The sequence below is a fragment of the Anser brachyrhynchus genome (genome assembly GCF_964034855.1).
Source record: "Anser brachyrhynchus genome assembly, chromosome: 2".
Taxonomy (NCBI): domain Eukaryota; kingdom Metazoa; phylum Chordata; class Aves; order Anseriformes; family Anatidae; genus Anser; species Anser brachyrhynchus.
Window position 1 is genome coordinate 76,828,893 of NC_137695.1, and position 19,841 is coordinate 76,848,733.

General features: G+C 39.2%; 1 protein-coding gene across 1 annotated transcript; it reads right to left on the bottom strand.

The window, feature by feature from the left end:
* Positions 1–2,796: 2,796 nt before the first annotated feature.
* On the bottom strand, positions 2,797–4,891 carry LOC308188804 (palmitoyl-protein thioesterase ABHD10, mitochondrial-like). The gene has a single exon (XM_080578214.1). The coding sequence runs from the start codon at positions 3,666–3,668 to the stop codon at positions 2,904–2,906; it is 765 nt and encodes a 254-aa protein (XP_080434340.1). The 5' UTR covers positions 3,669–4,891; the 3' UTR covers positions 2,797–2,903.
* Positions 4,892–19,841: the final 14,950 nt, after the last annotated feature.

Below are 19,841 nucleotides of genomic sequence, written 5' to 3' on the forward strand. Positions count from 1 at the left end.
TGGGTGAATCAGTGGCTGCTTCCTGCGGAAAAGGTCACTGCTCTCCAAGAACTTGTCCAAGAACAGTTACAATTGGGACACATTACCCCCACAACCAGCCCCTGAAATTCACCCATGTTTGTTATTAAAAAGAAAAGCGGAAAATGGCAATTACTTCACAATTTACATCAAATAAACAATGCAATGGAAGATATGGGAGCTCCCCAGCCCGGATTACCTTCTCCTGCTATGGTCCCTTGATATTGAAATATAGTGATTATCGATTTAAAGGACTGCTTATTTATTATTCCGCTTCACCCTGCTGATGCTCCTCGATTCGTGTTCTCGGTCCCAAAAATCAATAAGACTGAACCAATGGATAGGTATCATTGGACTGTGCTGCCCCAAGGGATGAAAAACTCCCCAACAATTTGCCAAACATACGTAGCAGGAGCACTATGCCCTGTATGCAAATGATTCCCGCATGTATACATCTATCATTATATGGACGACATATTGCTCTCCAGTCCAACAGAAAACTTAAAGCAAGAAGTACTGCCTGTTCTACGGCAGGAGTTACAGAAATGGGGATTACAAATCGCGCCAGAAAAAATTCAAATGGAGGCGTCTTGGAAATATTTAGGCTGGAAGATACTGCAGCAAAGTATTCAACCCCAAAATGTAGCCATTACAATGGAAATCTGCATGCTCAATGATGTCCAGAAGCTTATAGGCAATATAAATTGGATAAGGACACAATGCGGAATTGACAACCATACACTAGCACCCCTGTTCGAGTTGATAAAAGGGGACACTGATATTAATGCGCCCCGCCGGCTGACTAATCAAGCCAGGGCAGCACTAAACCATATACAGTAGAAGATCTCTGCCCAACAATGCCAGCGGCGAGCAGAAAATTTACCCATTCAGCTCTACATATGCAACCAGAATCCACAACCTTTAGCTATTATTGCGCAATGGGACTCCAACGCAATGGACCTGTTGCTGCTATTAGAATGGGTGCTTCTACCCCACCAAACGACAAAGACACTTGCCACCCGCATTGAAATGTTTTTGGATTTGATTAGGAAGGGTAGAGAACGAATTATAGAAATGGCCGGAGAAGAACCAAAATCCATTATCATTCCAATAGTTAAAGACTACCTTGATTGGTGCCTCCAGAATAGCTTAGAGCTACAATCAGCCCTTTCAGGTTTCAATGGTCAACTTGATATACATCTCCCACCTCATAAAATTCTTACCTTTTATAATAATGTACAGGTTGAGGACAAGCCGCTATATCGATGGCACCCAGTCCAAGGACAAACTATTTACAGACGGGTCAGGGAGAACGGGAAAAGCTGTAGTCACATGGGAACAAAGAGGTCACTGGCAACATGTGATAGAAACAATACAGGGCTCCCCTCAGATAGTAGAATTACATGCGGTAGTAATGGCATTCAAGCAATGGGACCAGGCTCCACTAAATATTGTCTCTGATTCACATTATGCAGTAGGAGTAGCACAATGAATTGAAAGATCTCAGATCAAACACATCCAGAACGAGGCACTATTCTTAAAATTTAAAGAGTTATTATTTCTTGTAGAGCACTGTATCCACCCTTATTGTGTGATCCACATTAGAAGTCATACGACACTCCTGGGATTCTTTACAGAAGGAAATGCCCAGGCCGATCAATTGACTAACATTGCATTGCAAGTCCCAGTGCCAAATACATTGTCCCAGGCTCGTCTATCACATCAGTTCTTCCACCAGGCAGCAAAAGCATTGTCCAAACAGTTTGCCATCCCCATAGGAGATGCTAAGCTCATAGTACAGACCTGCCCGGATTGTCAACAACAACCAGGCTCACCGACTACAGTTAATCCTAGGGGCCTCTCTTCTCTTCAGATTTGGCAAACTGACCTTACTCACATTCCTGAGTTTGGGAGGCTACGAAACGTTCACATGTAGATAGATACTTTTTCGCACGTGCTCTGGGCCTCTGCAATGACGGGCGAAACAAGCCGTCACATACAGGCGCATTTCCATGCAGCCTTTGCTGCCCTCGGAATCCCTAAAGAAATAAAAACTGATAATGGCCTGGCTTATCCGAGCTGCTCTACGCGAGTTTTTTTCCATACCTGGGGTATCACTCACAAGACAGGCATTCCACACTCACCCACAGGACAAGCAATAGTAGAGCGTGCTCACTGCACATTCAAGGACTTATTGGCAAAACAGAAAAAGGGGGAGACACAGGAGACACTGCAGAATAGATTAAACAAAGTGGTATATGTCATGAATCATTTGACACTCCCTTTTCAATACGAAGAAATACCACCTATAATTAAGCATTTTAAATCAATGGAATCAGGACTAACGTCCGTTCCAACAGGAAAAGCGATGGTTATGATGAGAAATCTGGATACTGGGGGGTGGGAAGGACCATATCCCTTAATAACTGGGAAGCGAGGGTACGCTTGTGTTTCCACAGGACAAGGACCACAATGGGTGCTGGCTCGTGGCATGTGACCGTGGTTGGGACCATCATCCTCATCCACCTCTGCAGCTTCGGTGCCTCCTGGGTCTCAGTCCAGCCCAGATGAAACATCTGGGTCACCTTCGCCAACATGACCAGACAAAACCATATGTGTCTGTCTATGGCCAGCGCGAGAAATCCGTTCACGACCTACCTAGTCGGGATTCCGGTAGAAGACAGGGATCTGACAAATTTGGTTAGCAGCACATTGACAAGGCCACACCTTGTAGGGGGGTGGAACCTCTCAGATAAAGGAAATGCCTCCAGAGAGGCAATGAACAACTGGGATGGTTGGGTGGTCCAATTACTGATAGCCCCGTTGGAGCCTCAGGAGCTAGATATCTTGGGAAGTGTTAATGAGCTTGCCTGCTTAAAGTTCAATTATACTGGGAAAAATATCACAGAATCAGCAACTTGCATAGAGATCTGCCAGGGGACATCACTATCCTTCATGCCGTGAATGAGCCGGACAGGACACGTTATAGGAATGGGACCACTCAGCAAACAGTGATTTTCTGCTTCCTTAATGAAGTCGTATGTCACGGAGTAATATCCTTCCTCATTATACTTTGTTGGAAACTTCCATTCACCTTTTTCTTCTATTTCTTTTTGTGTCTCAGTGGGAAGCCTCTTAAAGGTTGTTACAACATGGTCTGCTGCTACAGCTACTCCAACTAGAGCAGCTACTTTATCTGGGCATGCTATCGCGGCATGAAGCATCAGCCATCCACCTAAGCTGGAGCCCACCAGAATCTGTGGTCCATCTGTAAGTTCATCCAGCATAGACAGAACATCTTTTCTCCACTTCCCAGTTGTACACTCCTCAAAGTTACCACTTGAACTTCCACATCCTGTATAATCAAATCTGACGAAGGCATGACCTAGAGAGCTGCAGAAATCCTCAAGGGCAGTTGCTTTCTGACCATTCATATTGGAATTAAAGCCTGGTAGGAAAATAACCCCTGGATTCCTGCCTTTTAGTCTATGGTAAGCTAGATTTGGTCGATCTGGTCGAGTCAAAAAGCTGACTGATGACTTCTGCCTGCAAACAGCGAGCCCTGAGGCCGCCCGCAGCGGCTGCCACAAGTCGCCGGCCCCGCGCAGCCCCCGTGCCATGCCCATGGCCGGTATCTCTGCGGTTAACATCACGGCCAGCCTATCTGTGTACCAGAATGAATCTAAATGGTGCAATTATATCACCCATAACATATCTAGGTCCTCGAACACACCACTGGCCTTGCCAGCCGGGGTGTTCCTATTTGTGGCGACCAGGCCTGGCAGGGTGTCCCCTCGCATATTGCGGGAGGACCTTGCACCTTGTGACGTTTAACTTTATTGACACCTAATATGTCTATGATATTGAATATCACGAAGCTCCATAGGCAGATGAGACGAGTGGTCAATCACTACCAGAAAGACTGCAAGGACAATCTTGATTTCTAGAAGGCTGATAAAGTTATCTTAGCCTCCTTCCTTACACCCAGTGTCGCTGCTGTCCAAGCTCTGACAACACTCAATAAATTAGGGTGCTGGCTTGCCAAACAAAACAATGCTACGTCTGCTGCGCTAAGTGCTCTCTTGGCAGATACTGATTCTATTCAACATGCTACTTTGCAAAACAGGGCCGCTATCGACTTTTTGCTATTAGCCCAAGGCCATGGGTGTGAGGAATTTGAGGGTATGTGTTGTATGAATCTGAGCGATAACTCCCAGACAGTTTTTCAACAGCTGAAAAAGCTGAATGAACTATCTGACAAGCTAACAACAAGCTCACTGGGATTAGATTCATGGTTAAAGGGGCTAGGAATAACTGGGTGGTTGACGGAGCTGATAAAAGGAGCACTTATCCTGCTTATCGCATTTGTCACAATCCTAGCAGTCGTGCCATGACTGTTGCAATGCCTGCAAAAAATGATTAGTCGCTCAATACGCACGGTATGGCTAGTGGGAACAAAAAAATGGGGAATTGTGGGTGACCCGTTTGGTAATAATCTGGAGCTGATTAATACAGCAGTGCACTAAAGGTCAGATGGGAGGAGGTTCTTGGATCTGGTGGAGCCAATGAAACGACCCGTCTACAACATGTCTGGTGGGGAACCTGGCAGATAACAAAGACTGGACTGTCTACTTACCGCAAGTGCCCCTAGAGCCACAGGAATTAGATATCCTGGGATGTGTAACAGCAACAGCATGTGTAAGGTTTAATTGCTTGGGCAAAAAAACAAATCATGAAACAAATGGTCAATGCCACACTTGCTCCTTATTGAAATGCATCTCTTTGCTGTAATTATACAAAACTATAATAGCATCATTCCTTGCACCAGGAGCCGCTCTGCTCGGCTATGGGATCGACTGTGGAACGGACGCCCCTAGGTCCGCAGGAATACACCCCGAGCATTTTTCCTCAGAGGGGTCTCCACTCTCAGCCGCTCACCACGGGAGTAGGCAAGGACCTCCCGAATTTGTGGACAATTTATTTTAGGTGATATTTTCTTGCGGTATGAATGCGAAGTGCAAGAGGCCTCTTTGCGTGTTTGTGTGATTGTGCTGTGCAATTGAGAAGCAGCATCGCTGTGAAGCAACATCCCTAGTGCTTCGTGGCTTGTTGACTGATGTAGATTCTAGTAGGCATGCTACTTTACAATCGTAATTCTGCATGTGATTTTCACCATGTTGTTTATTGTACCTTGATTATTGCAGTGTCTGCGGTGATTGATAGAAAAATCCATAGAAAGCATTTGGTTGATTGAAAATAAAAAAGGGGGAATAGTGGGAAAGGAATTTGCAGGGAGCTTTGTGCTGTTTCACACGTTCCTGAGTTAATGAGGAAAACAGCGGTAGAACCAAAAACTTGAGCAAGGTCGAGATAAAGTAAATTGGCTACAGTGTTAAAGATGAGCTTTGGGCAGTGGCCAATTGCTGGCTGGCTCAAGGCGCGTCTCAGGGTCTCTAACCAATTGTATGACAGATTCAGGCGCGTGGACAGCACGTGGGGCTACAGGGAAAGTATATGTAGTAGTGAAAAATGGCAATAAAGGTTCTTCTGTTCAAGAGCTATCACGAGTCCGTGTCGTTAATCCCTTCAAAAAACAACAAACAAAAACCAACCAACCATCCAACCAAACAAAAAAACCCCACAACCATCCAAAAAAATCACCCTGAAATACCAAAATTGTAAAAATCCACTTTATTGAGATTTTTACATTTTATCATAGTACATTCCATGTTCTTTATTCTGCTCCAATAAAACTCCATTGCATTCCTCTTTTCATCTACATCATTCCTGCCCACATGCCTCATAACTGCTTATTTCATTGCTGAAGTAACTTCAATACAATAGTGATCAGGACTAAATCACATTGTCATAGAAAAAGTAGGCTTCTGATTTTGACCAACATAGCCTTGTAAATGCTAATTTTCGTTATTGATCTGGCCATTTCTGGTGTCGTTCAGCACTGACTCAGTATCATCGGGGAGAAGAAATTAGTCAGTAGCATTCAGATTAGTACACCCCAGTGACAAAGGCAAGAAAAATCTGGCCCAGTTTGGGTATCTCACAGCTTTAATTGGTCAGCTGCAATTCTGTGCACTTGTGCGTAGTATATCATGTGGAGAGACATTTCCGTATAGTTCTATCAGGTAATCATAATTATGACAATTATATTTCAGAAAAGATAGAAGTATGTACCAGATTATTATGTGAAATAATATTCTGCCAAAAGTATATGATCAAGACACAAGTGGCAAAAGCATTGCTTCTGAATTTGATTTTAATTTTTCAAGACTGCAGCTTTTGCTTGCAAATGCAGCTTTTTCCCTGACTCACGTCTGTATGTTAAACATGTGTGTATAAAACTTGACAGTTACAGAGCTACTTCATAGAAAAATACACTGTGATGTGACTTCCATTCTTATTTAGGTAGGCAGCTAAAGCCTTGGATACACAAAGACAAGGAAATATATAAAGTTATTTTTCTCTGGACCTCTTTATTAATATACACTTTATAAAGCACAAAAATACTACTTTTGAGATGAATTTAGGAGGAATTAACTTTAGGGGGTATTTCTTTTTTCAGGCAATACTTTCAAATTACTTTAGTAAATAAAATGGTCTAATTATTTAATTAAAAATAATGCTTAAAGGCTGATTCAACAAAATTTTAGAGGGTATTTCCTTTTTTTTTTCAGGTAATACTCTCAAATTACTATAGTAAATAAAATAAACTATTTAATTAGAAAAATAATGCTCAAAGGCTAATTCAAAGAAATCTGTTCTTTAACCTGATTTGCTCAATAAATCTATATTCTCCTAACTTTAGCATGTTTTAAGATAGCAAACCATAACTAATAATCACAGTTCTAACAAAACAAAAACAAAAACAAACAAACAAAAAAAAACATGCTGTGCCATGTGCCATTATTGATTTAAAATATTGGTTGTTGGCCATACCTATTAGATATGAAAAAATCCTGTTTTCAGAAGGAAAAATAGCTGCACTTAAAAGTTGGCAATGCTCAATAGAGACGGCCATCAACCTTCTCCTTTGGTTAGATAGAAATTGTATTTATTTTATTTCTTTAATTTAAAGAAATTTAAAAGAAATTTAATTTAAATTTTCTTCTTTAATTTCTTTTTTTTTTCTTTTTTTCTTTTTTTTTTTTTTTTCTGGAAGCTTTTCACTTCTATGTACAGACTAGCGGACAAGATGCTGGAGAGCAGCCCCTCAGAGAGGGATTTGGGGGTTGTGGTTGACAGCAAGTGGAATATGAGCCAGCAGTGTGCCCTGGCAGCCAGGAGGGCCAACTGTATCCTGGGGTGCATCAAGCACGGCATTGCTAGTCGGTCGAGGGAAGTGATTGTCCCACTCTTCTCTGCGCTGATGCGGCCTCACCTCAAGTACTGTGTGCAGTTCTGGGCACCACAGTACAAAAAGAACGTGAAACTATTGGAGAGTGTCCAGAGGAGGGCGACAAAGATGGTGAAGGGTCTAGAGGGGAAGACCTATGAGGAGCAGCCGAGGTTACTTGGTTTGTTCAGATTGGAAAAGGGGTGGCTGAGGGGATACCTCATCGCGGTCTACAGCTTCCTCATGAGGGGGGGCAGAGGGGCAGGCGCTGATCTATTCTCTTTGGTGACCAACGATAGGACCCGAAGGAATGGAGTCAAGCTGCAACAGGGGAGGTTCAGGTTGGATATCAGGAAAAGGTTCTTCACCAAGAAGGTGGTCGCACACTGGAAAAGGCTCCCCAGGGACGTAGTCACGGCACCAAGCCTGATTTAGTTCAGAAGTGTTTGGACAATGCTCTCAGTCATATGGTCAGAATTTCTGCTAGACCTGTGTGAAGCCAGGAGATGGATTCAACGATCCTTGTGGGTCCTTTCCAACTCGGGATATCCTATGATTCTATGGTTTGAGAGTCTTTAAGACTTTCTCTTCTTCACAGCTCTTTCTAGGTCTTTTTTCTGACTTAGTTCCCTGCAATACTTTAATTTTATATTACAGAGGTTTTGTTGATTTTGAAACAATAGAGGCATGGACCCCTAAATCCATTTATCCACTACCCTTTTCAAGTTTATTTATTTATTTATTTATTTATTTATTTTTGACATATCAACTGACTTCAGCAGGATTAATTTAAGGAGCAGACTTCATTACAAGGTGTTTAATTTTGCTCAGACAAAAGGGTAAATCACAGTACTCACCATTCCATACTTAGCATATTCTGACTACGTATTTTCCATAATATATCTGCAGTCCTTCTAAAACTTTTTCTTATTCAAAATATCAACCATTAAATGTTTTGTTGGTTTTCCTTTCTTGACCACAGATCTTGAAAAGATTTCTTGAATGTGAACTGAAAGAGAAAAACAAAGATAAGCCCAAATTCTTTTATTTTAATTAGCGTAGGAAGGGAAGGTAACAGCAATTGAGCTGTCTTTTAGTCTTTTTTTTTTTTTTTTTTTCCTTTTCTCTTCTGTGTGAACTCGTTCTTATCTGTAGCATGATTTTCTAAAGATGGTCATATTATTCCTTCAACACTACAGCTGGCATGAGTTGCAGTGTGTCTCTATGGCATTGGGCTGTCTTTATTAAAGTATGAGGTACCACGAAGATGTCACTGAAGACTGAATCGCTTCAAAGAAGTTTTATGAAATGTTATGTCTAAGTTATATGTTTCTTTAGAACCTCATCTTGGAGTTTTGCAACTGAAAACCCTAAGCTGAGGGCAACTACCGTCCGTTGCAGCCTCATGCTTCATTTTTCTTTCATGTATATTTTGTAAAATATTAGATATTAGTGAAAATCCTGTTGTATATAGGCTTACTATACACATAATTTGACAGAGGGTGTTTGATTGGTTTTGGAGGTACTCTCTGATGAAGTAAATCAGGTAGCAGATGAAAATTACCTTGAAGGACTTTAAAGGTGGAGTTATCAGATGAAATAGCTTGTCTTCCTGCTTATTCTACTGGTATAAATCAATTACTTCAGTGTGAGTGAGGGAGGAAATACCTTCTTTTCGTGAGCAGCCAAATTAATCATGGAGAGTAGAAAGGCTTTTCCCATTGCTCATTCACGGCTTGTCTAGAACAGACACATTCAATTATTAAACATGAGAACAGCTACACAAAAAGTAAACTGCACATATACAAAAGAGTAAAAAGAGGAAGCCTTATTCACTAGATTCCCTTTTACACAAGGCTAATGAATTATAACTTTATATGTTTAACAACTCTTTTTCTCATTATGGTTATTCTTTAAAAACTTGAATTATGAGCATGGTACCTATCCCTGAACTATGTCATTAATACTCCTTGAAATCAAGGCTTTTGTTTCCCCTGCTACTTCCTTTTCTGGTGTCCTGCTTGAATTTAATACCCATTCAGCATTACTATTTTCCTCTTTCTTTGGAATGGATATGCATGATATATGTTGTATGTCAAGTCTTACGTGCTACTGTTGACAGTAATAAGACTTGTTTAGACATGCTGTGTCCTTGTTAAAATCAGAGTTAGTTTGAGACTTAGTGGATGTTAAGGCAAAAAGAAGAGTGACATCATGGTCTTTTGACAACAGCAGCCTACAGGAGGGCTCATGTCCCAAGGATCCAGATTCCAAGCACTGATTGTCATTATTGTCCCAGTGACATCTGTAATTACATCTAGTCTGGGCTATTTGCTGAGGAGCTGTATCAACCTATGAAATGGATAATGAGAGTGGGGGGAAAATGGCAGACAGGGTGCTGTATATTTGTTATTATATCTGCTAAAGGGATGTGTTGAATTTTTGACTTCTCCAGGATTTGTTTTGTAGCTATTACTGCTAAGCTTCAGGTTCCCTTCTTTTGCAGGTGTAGCTATAGATATTTTAACTACAGTAATAGCTACAGCTATATTAAAAACAAAACAAAACAAAACAAAACAAAATTCCCTAGCAACAACAACAAACCTAACAACACCATCAACAAAAAACACCACCAACAAAACCAACAAAACCTAGATTTTTTTTTCTGTGCTCCATCCTTATCTTGTTCCATATATTCATACACAAATTTGATTGAGAAAAGCAAAAACACTTCTATTCCTCCTATCTCCTTCAGCACCTAACTAATCCTAATTTTGGAAAGTGCTGCCTGTCTTCAAGACATCAGGGTGCTGTGTGGGCTGGTACCTCCCCAGGGCCTGGAGCACGGTGTGTCCACAGGAGGGCCAGGCAGGGTCTGATGTGGAGGGCACTGGGGCCAGCGCCAGCTCTGGGCCCTGGGCACCTCCCTGGGGACAGGCACAGATGAAAAACAATGGTTTATGTCAGGGTGTTGGAAAAGTCATCCCAGAGTAAGCTCCAGTGGGTAGGATGGACCAGGCCCAGGCACTCCGTGACTCACTCTGGCCAGGCCCCACAGCAGAGCCTGGGCCAGGACCAGCCTCCAGAGTCCGCGGTCAGGCCTGGCAGTGGCTTCCCCATGGCACTGCTGGGGGCCCTCTCACACCTCACAGGGTCAGTGCTGGCCCTGAGCCCAGCAGCCAACCCCCCCCCCTCCCCCGCCCAAGGAGGGGCACACTTGGGGCCCTCATGGTAGTCATGTATATGTTATATGTATGTACATGTATGTGTATGTATAATTCACAACTACGAATATGTATGTGTATATACATACATGTATATGTGTGTGTATTGCAGTTAAATAAATCTCATAGTACCAGGAAGTCTGGTGTCCCTGTGATGACTCCCCTTCTTGCCTAAGGCGCCACTTAAAGTATTGTACTCAAGGCCAAGGTTAAGGTTCTTCTTTAGGTACAAGACAGAGAGGATACTTTCCTGAAATTGTGATAGATATAGCCAGGTGGGGAACTGATTTTCTAGTTAATTTAATCATAACTAGATACAGATTTTCTCTAAACGCATTCGGTGTCCTGAATTTGCTCTTTAGGCTTTAATCACCATGTATGTATGTGTTTTGCTTTTTTTTTTTTTTTTTTCATTTTCTGAATAATGAAAATCCAATACAATTATACATGTGGGTTGCAGATTATACTCAAAACCATTAGAAATTTGTTTTTATCTGTTTGAAGTATCTGACGTGCTTACTTTGGGATGACTTTTCCAACATGCTGACAAAAACTGTTGTTTTTCAATATAAACCATTGTTTTTCAGCATAACCAATATCACACGGTACTAGGAGAGCTATTCCTTACTAGATACTCTAAACTGCCTGTTGCTTCTCATCTTTAGTTTCTTGAGTTTTTCTTCAGTGCCTTCTCCTTTCTGATGCGTACATGGTGGGAGAATAAATACCTCATTAATTATGCAGGAATTGTGTAATCTTGCTGTATTTGCCTCAGAATTTGGATGCCAGAATTGTTCACATGGGAAGTAAAATTTCTGGGAAGCTTCTTTTCAAATTTTTTTTTGTTTGTTGATGTTGTTTTTGTTGTTTTCTTTTCTTTGTTTCCCCTAGAGAAATCATTTAATGCTTGATAACAATACATGGGAATTTTTTTAATGAATACCTGGACAGTAGGTGAAGCAAATGCTTAAAACTTAATCTGGACTGCAAATATTGGTCTGATGAAAATACACATTTTTTAATAGCAAAGACTTCCACATTTTTCTTACCTCCTTGAATATGAAATTCAGGAATCTTTTCCTCTAATATGACATTTTTATAGACTGGATCTTCACTAGTTTCAGCTTTGCAAATTTAGCATCATTGTGTTTCAGGGTGCTACTAATCTGCCAAAATAATGGACAGCTCAGTAAATTAAAGCCAAGTTTTATATTTTCTTCATTTTCCTTGTATCCCTTAGATGCTTCACTATTTTTATGTAGTTATATAGAATACGCAAGACAAACACTTTTCTACCTTAGTGTAGAATGTTCTGTAACATCACTCACAAATATTAACAAACACAGGCTCTCTAACTTCTTTTGAAAGGGCATTTTCTTGTGGGAATCAGAAATTTAGGACATCTCTCTCTCTCTCACTACCAGCTACTTTCAGTTTCAGCATACTCTTGAACACACTAGTTATTTATACTAGAATGTTACTTGAAAACCTTATTATTCAGACCAGGTCTTACTAAGTCCTATATCAAGCATAAGAGGTGGTTGTTCTTGCTTTGAAAGGTTGGTAATTAAAAATATATAATACAGCATATTATAACAAAGACTTGATTCACGAATGATACTCGTGATCTTTTTGTTGGTTTGTTTTATTTATTATAATACTTTAAGGGTTTTTTGTTTGTTTGTTTGTTTCATTTTGAAGGAAACGAGAATAATTTACTTCTAAGATTGTGATATTGCACCACAGCATGTTTATGTATTTGGGATGACTAGGACATAATACCAACAGTGTATTGCTCTTAATTTTCCAACCACCTGTAACATGAGCTTCAGAATCTTGTGTCCTCAGAGTACTTTAGATAAAGGCCAGTAATCATTGTCAAGAGTTAAATATTTACAAACAGCATAAAGCTTTTAACAATCTCAACAAATCTAGAATAAATTTTCTATAATGCAAAAGCACTCCCTCAAAATGCCTTCAAATTACAATAAACAAAATGCATTAGCTTAAAAAATGCAGGTCTCATTTCCTCTCTTGTTTTTGTAAATGATTCTGTTGTTCTTATAAAGCTTGTAGTATGCTGTCTTATATAACATAAAATTTCATGTGTTTATGGAAAACTTAGATCAGTTATGACCCAGATGTAAAATTATCTTTAAAAAGCTTTCTGTTTTGCTTTATTTTATTTTTAAGAGATACCGATATATTTGAAAGAAAATAGGACATTTGCTTTTTAAGGTTTCCTTTACCCCTGCTGCTTGCACAGATCATAATCAAGACATGATAATCCTCCTTTTGGCATCCTAGTAGTTTCTATTAAAACTGACTGACAGAGCTCTACAGTGCAATGAAATACTACTAAAACGAGGAACACATTGTTTTCTCAATTTTAAACAAAAATTCAAGAGAGGGACTGATCTCTTTGAAAGTTTTATGGTATTGTTCACTTGAGAAGGATAAGCTTGTAATATTTTCCCTAGGGAGAAGCTTGTAAAAAGCTTTGATAACAGCATGTAACCTCTGGAGAAGTTGGCAGTATAAGTAGACATTTATTTTCTCCTCCTGTCCCAAATACCTTTAGATTGTACCCATAAAGATAATGGAAAGACTGCCTTAATTTTGGACATCTTCAATTTCCATGTGAAGAGTTCATGCTGCTGGCCCATACTGAACTAAGCACACAGATCAGAATGGATATGAAACACAAGTCAGCAATTAATTCTTGGGTATAGTTCATTTAATGATCTTCTTAATGATTCAGTGAAAAGTCTTTTGCATGTGTCCATCTCTGCACTTTAAAACTCTGTCCATGCTGATCTAGAAAGTAGCACTCTGGAGCTGTGAAGGCTTCCCAGTTCAAGTAGAAGAATTCGTTTGTTTGTTTGTTTGTTTGTTTGTTTTCTTTCTCTCTTTCTCTTTCTCTCAATAGATTTCTGAGTAATTTAGACATCTCCAGCAAAGCAAAGTTTTCCTGCTTGCCAGTTGGCAGGATTTTTAGCTTGAGGTCAAAAGGAGTTTGTTTCAGAGATTTTTGATTTTGTTTAGTTTCAGTTCTAGAGTCAGCTAGATCCAATTTTCAACTACAAAATAATTTTAGAGGAAAGTAAGTTATTTCTGTAACAACCATGTTTATTACTATATATATGTATATATATATATTTGTTCTCCTTACTAGAGAACAAAATTTTGTTCTCTTCTTAGGTCTGGGCCCTGAAGTCAATACCATGAAATGAAAAAGTAGTATAAAAAAATACTTAAAGCAAATGTATACACTAATGAAAATCTTCAGCCAAAAATTAAATTTGACTTCAAATATTCAAGTTCTATATCCAGAATAAATAAGTTTTTGTTTTGTTTTGTTTTGTTTTCCAATATTAGTGAGTAAATCAACTGTGGAATGGGATTCCACTGATTATAAAGATGGTTGAATTTAATTGTTGGATAACCTGAACAAGTTGAACATGTAAGATTTTAAAGTGAATTTGCTTTTAATTCTACTATATCCCACTCAACAAATTGCAGTAATTTATTTGCTTTGAGCATGACTGTATTTAATATGTGCTTAACAATAGAAGGTCCTTACCCATCTTGGTCTTTCCTTTTCTTTTTGTGGGAAGTCTGAGAAATTTAAATAAATAAATATATATATATATATTTAAAGAAAGTAATGGTAAGGAAGGAATCCTACAAAACATGATGTGAAAAAACATCCTGCCCAATCAAAGTTCAGAGCATTCAGATTAATGATTTATTGCCTTACTGAAGACTAAACTGCTAAGAGAAACCTAGCTAAGCGTGTGTTTAACTAAGAGCATGAACAGAAATAGACTGTGTGTCAACATATTAGAAATGAGTTTGTAAATGAAATCCAGTGAAGTCTGACCAGTTCCGAGAGATGTCAGGAAAACAAGTTTTCCTCATCTAACTACAGAAATTATAGTCAGTCTTTCATCTCTACCTGTTTCTTTTAAAAGTGAGTAATATTAATGGGTTAAATATTCTCCCTTTTTGCCACTGTCAGAAGTTTATAAATCCTCCCCTGTTTCCTCCCTCCCCTCCTACCCATCAGAACATCCTGGATTATATTGTTCTGAAGCCTATTACTGCCCATTATTGTTGACCATGTTGCTTAAATATGCATAACCACATATTCATTGATCTTGCACATAAGCCTTGAAATAACCACATTTTCTTCCATAATTTATGCACTTTCACTTATCATATTATTAATAGAAAAGCCGTCCAGAACTTTAAGACTCCTTAAAGTAAAGCAAAGACAAACTCTTACCAAGAGTATTTTCACCCCCAGGTATATTGACATAAATGTTAGTAGGTAAAAATAGTGCCAGTCCTTGCCAGTGTGAATGCAAGCAGTGACTTTCCATTGCAGGTTGAATATCACAGAATCACAGAATCATCTAGTTTGGAAGAGACCTCCAAGATCACCATTGACTGCTACATTACTTCTATTGGACGTTCTTCGAGAAAAGTCCACTCAAGCGTTCCTCAGTGCAGTTGCCAATCTTCTGCTTTTTTTTGTAGAAGTCAGAAAAGGTCCTAAACATACCACTCCTACCATCGCTACTCTTCCTTCCCACAAGTTCATTTAATTTCAGCAGAAGCTTCAGAGTATTCCATTTAATTTCACATTAATACAGGCTACTGTATGTATGTATGGTGACTTTATTCAGCTGGGCAGCTGAACTCCACCACAACTGCTCTGTCACTCCCACTTCTCAGAAGGAAAGGGTGAAGGGAATGATGACACAGACTCCAAGATAGTCGAGAAATGGAGACCCTTTATTGTCCCAATGCCAGATCTTATATAGTTTTTCTGCGCCCCTACACGCACTGCACGTGGCTGGCAAACATAGTTACAGACTTCTGATTGGTGCATTCCTTTTGATCACGCAGAGCCCTCTATAGGCCCGTCCGAGCCTAACAACTCCTTCTTATTGGTTCCCACTTTCTCTTATTCTAGCCTGGTTACCACTCTATGCCTCTGAGTAACCTTCTTCTTAACCCTTATTGCACCACTATATCAATCAGTTCCAGTTTGTCACCGAACGGGTCACCCATAAAAGGGGGGAGAAAATACGATGAAAAGGACACAAGGGTTGAGATAAGGGCAGGAAGATCACTCAACAATTATTGTCATGGGCAAAACAGGCACAGCATAGGGAAATCAATGTGATTTATTACCTGCAAAAAACAAGCTAGAGCAGTGAGAAACTAAAACTAAAAACACTCTTCCCCCCATCCACCCTCTTCTATGTCCTCTCCCTGAGTGGCACAGGGCAACAGGGAATAGGGGCTGTGGTCAGTCCCTAACGCTTCGTCTCCACCACTCCTTCACGGTCACTCTCTACCCCTGCTCCACGTGGGGTCCCTCCCATGGGATGCCATCCTTCCCGAACTGAGCCTGTGGGGGCTGCTCACAGGCAGCAGCTCTTCAAGAACTGCTCCCACATGGCTCCGTACCAGAGGGTCCATCTGTCAGGAGCAAACTGCTCCAGCACGGGTCCCCCACAGGTGGCACTCCCACCCCAGACCCCCTGCTCCTGTGTGGGCTCCTCTCCACAAGCTGCAGCTCCGGCCTAGGACCTGCTCCTGCGGGGGCTCCCCATGGGCCACATGGGCTCTCCAGGCCACATCCACCTGCTCCACTGGGGTCTCCTCCACAGGCTGCAGCCTAGAGATCTGATCTGCTGTGGGACCCGCGGGCTGCAGGGGGACAGCCTGCTCCACCAGGGGCCTCTCCACAAGCCGCAGGGGAACTTCTGCTGCATGCCTGGACAACCTCTTGCCCTCCTTCTGCCCTAACCTTGGGGTCTGCAAGGCTGCAAGGCTGTTTCTCATTCCTCACTCTCCCAGCTGCTGTTGTGCAGCAGTTTTTTTTTGTTTGTTTGTTTGTTTGTTCTTGTTTTTGTTTTCACCCTTCCTTAAATCCACTCTCCCTGAGGCCCAACCAGCATCGCTCCCTGGCTTGGCTCTGGCCGGCAGTGCTTCCCTTTTGGAGCCGGCTGAAACTGGCCCTTATCTAACACGTGGCAACTGCTGGACTCCTCACAGAGGCCACCCCTGCAGCTCCCCCCAGCTACCAAAACATTGCCACATAAACCCAATACAATATGTCATTGCAAGGATTGATGGTCTTGTTTCTGATATTGTTTTGAAAATGCATAATATGTACTCTTGCATGAAAGCTTTTTAGTAGTCTATGCAAAATAAATTAAAAAAAGAGAAAAAAAAAAAACCTCAAATGGGAGCAATGGAGAGACAGGCAGGGAATACTGTATTTAAAGCATGATGTACTAATCTGATTTTACTGTTCCCCAAGAAAAGTGAATCCAAGTGAATTTAGGTGAGTTGCTACTCTTGAATAATATTTTCCTGTTAGCAGTTATTGTAGAGGAAGAGAGTGTAACACTATATTATAATCATATTTTAAGTTATATAGGTATGTTTCAAAATGACTGCTATTCAACTACTTACCGTATTGCAAATTAATTTTGTCTTCATGAGAATTTTCACCAGTTTTCATAAATTTTGACCTACTATCAGTGGATACATTCCAGTTTAGCAACACATGCACATCTTAATGTGACCTTTATTATACAGTTACAGATTAATGTATCTGGCAGCGATAATGCTTTACAAAACCAGGTACAACAGTGTAAGTATTAGAAGAGTACATCAGCTATTATTTCTGTTGCTCTTGAGTTTATCTAACAAATTAGGTACAGTACTATGAATTATTTAAACTGCAGATATCTCTATGTCAAGGCATAAGGAAGAGCTTTTACATACACAAGTCAGACTTGAAAACAAGATCATAGTTATTTTCAGGATGGATCCAAACCTGCAGTATTAAACTGAAGTCAGTACACTCACGACTCATTAACCTGTGCTTATTGTGGGTTTATATGTGCTATAGTCACATAATCACAGTTAGAAATGATTGCAGGTGAAGCCTTTTTGGTGTGTGGGAAGGACTAATTTCATACTTTTGTACAAGAATATACATTTTACTTGTTTTCTGCATGGTTTCTGCAAGCATTTTCAGTTAATACTCTGGAGACACCAAAAGAAACAGGGTAAATGTAAAGCAAATCCAGGGTTTGATGGGACAATGTTTGACAAGTTCTGTTCTCACTGTAAATACCGTTTGTTTGTTTGTCTTTAACAGGATTGAGATCTTTAACCTCCAATTATTGTTTTCTGCCTTTCCTCTCAGCTGTCCACAAGTACAAGAAAATATTGTGCTTTGTGTACATTTTGCAACTTAAACTTTTCATTAGAAATGGATTTAAATTCTAAATTACTTCTGATTGCATAGTTTTACATAATAATGAACAGAAATATGTAATTTCAAAATGTTAAAAGGATAAATATTATTCAGTATCAATTATGACTGTTTCTTAAAAAAATTAAAATGTTGGAATATAAATTAAATATTTAAATGGAAAGTCAAAGATTTAAAAACAAAATGAAAAAAAGTCCAGCAAAGAAAAGAAAAAAATTTATCAAGGAAATAAAACTGAAGCATACCATCCAGTGGGCCTCAGATTTTGTGTTTACTGTTATAGAATGATTAATATAATTATATTTATTTATAATTATATTTATTTATTTATTTGCAAATTAAGGACTGTAGAAGAAAGAAACAGATAAAATCAAAAGAATCCTAAACAGAGTATATTTAATTTGTAGATTTAACTTTGTGGAAATAAGTAACCTCTTTTATATCAATGTTGTATTTATGGTCTGAGCACATGTTGGTATTCAGTATATTAATCGCAGTAAATACAGGCATACTGAGTTAGTGAAAAGAGATGGAATTGCTGAGAGGAATCTTCGCCAGAAACATATTAATCAATTATGAAGATATATGTATTTGCATAAGCTTTGAGTGTTTGCTATGATTGATGAGCTAAGCTGATGAATATCATTGGAATGAATATCATTGAGGTTAGTAACTATTTATATTGTTTGTCTTGAAATCTTGATTGATATAATGTTATTAGTAGTATTTCATATAAAAAGTGGTTTAGGCAAAACTCACAGGCAAGAAAATGAAGGACAGAAAATAGTGGCTTCTAATTTATTGCTTAGTTTGTTGCATTCATATGTTAAAATTTCAACATTTGGTGCTGCAAAGTCCTATTTAATGCAAACAACTTTTACTGAAAAATATGAGCTAAAAATTATCAAAAGGATAAGGCTACTTTTTTTTCCAAATTTCCAGAAAAAAAAAAAAAAACTTTCTAAGAAAATTGAAAGGGAAATCATTATAATTATAGATTATTCTTGAATTTATATTATTTGTCATTAAGTTTTCTCTAGATGGTAGTTTAGTTTAGAAAAACATAGTATTTTGCAGTTGGGCAAATCTCAAAAAGAGATTTTGTTGTAGATTCATCCTGATTCAACATTAATATTATCAAGAGACCTTATCTTCATTATCAGAATAAATGTTTTTAAACTGCATAGAACCACAAGCTTGTGAGTCTTAACCCATTGGTTGAAAGGAAGTAAAATCTTCACAGGGAAATTAAGGATGACAATAATTCCATTGTTTAATTCACACACTTATTTATACTCTGATAAACTGATTACAGAGTTTGATTGGCCACCTGTAACCAAGGTTTTGAAGCTTTTCCATTTCATGTGGTTTATCAGTTTTTTTTTGTTTGTTTGTTTGTTTTTTTTTTATTTGCTGCATTTGACTAGACAGCTTGGTCAAAAGTGCATGTAGGATATTTTCCTTCTCTCCAGTACTTAATCTAGCATTCCATAAGATTTTATTTGAAATTTATGGATAAGGTGCATAGATTTAGTAAAATTTGTGTCTGTTTTGATTTTAAAATCCAGTTTATTTTCTGTTTTGTGATCTTTCGTTGTCAGTTTTGTTTATTTGTTTGTTTTTAATTTTAAATGGTAAAAAGCCTCTATACCCACTTTAAAATGGGTTACCAAATCAAAATGTAACTCTTCAGTGTTGGAAAATATGGAAACCAAGCTGCCTTGCAGGAAACTGCTGGCATCAAAGGCACAACTTTGATACAAATGTAGTAGGAAAGACTGATGCTGGGAGAAGCTATCTTGTTGTATGCAGGAAGCTAAAAAAACTTTGTAATTCAAAGTTGTTTCCAGTGTTTTAATCATCTCTGGTTGCTCTTGCCTCACTCTTCTGACCCACAGAACAGCAAATAAATTACAGTGCCTTTTATATCCTTATGACAGTA

Excerpts from the sequence above, each read along its gene's own strand:
- LOC308188804 (XM_080578214.1), bottom strand. The coding sequence starts at position 3,668 with ATGTTAACCGCAGAGATACCGGCCATGGGCATGGCACGGGGGCTGCGC.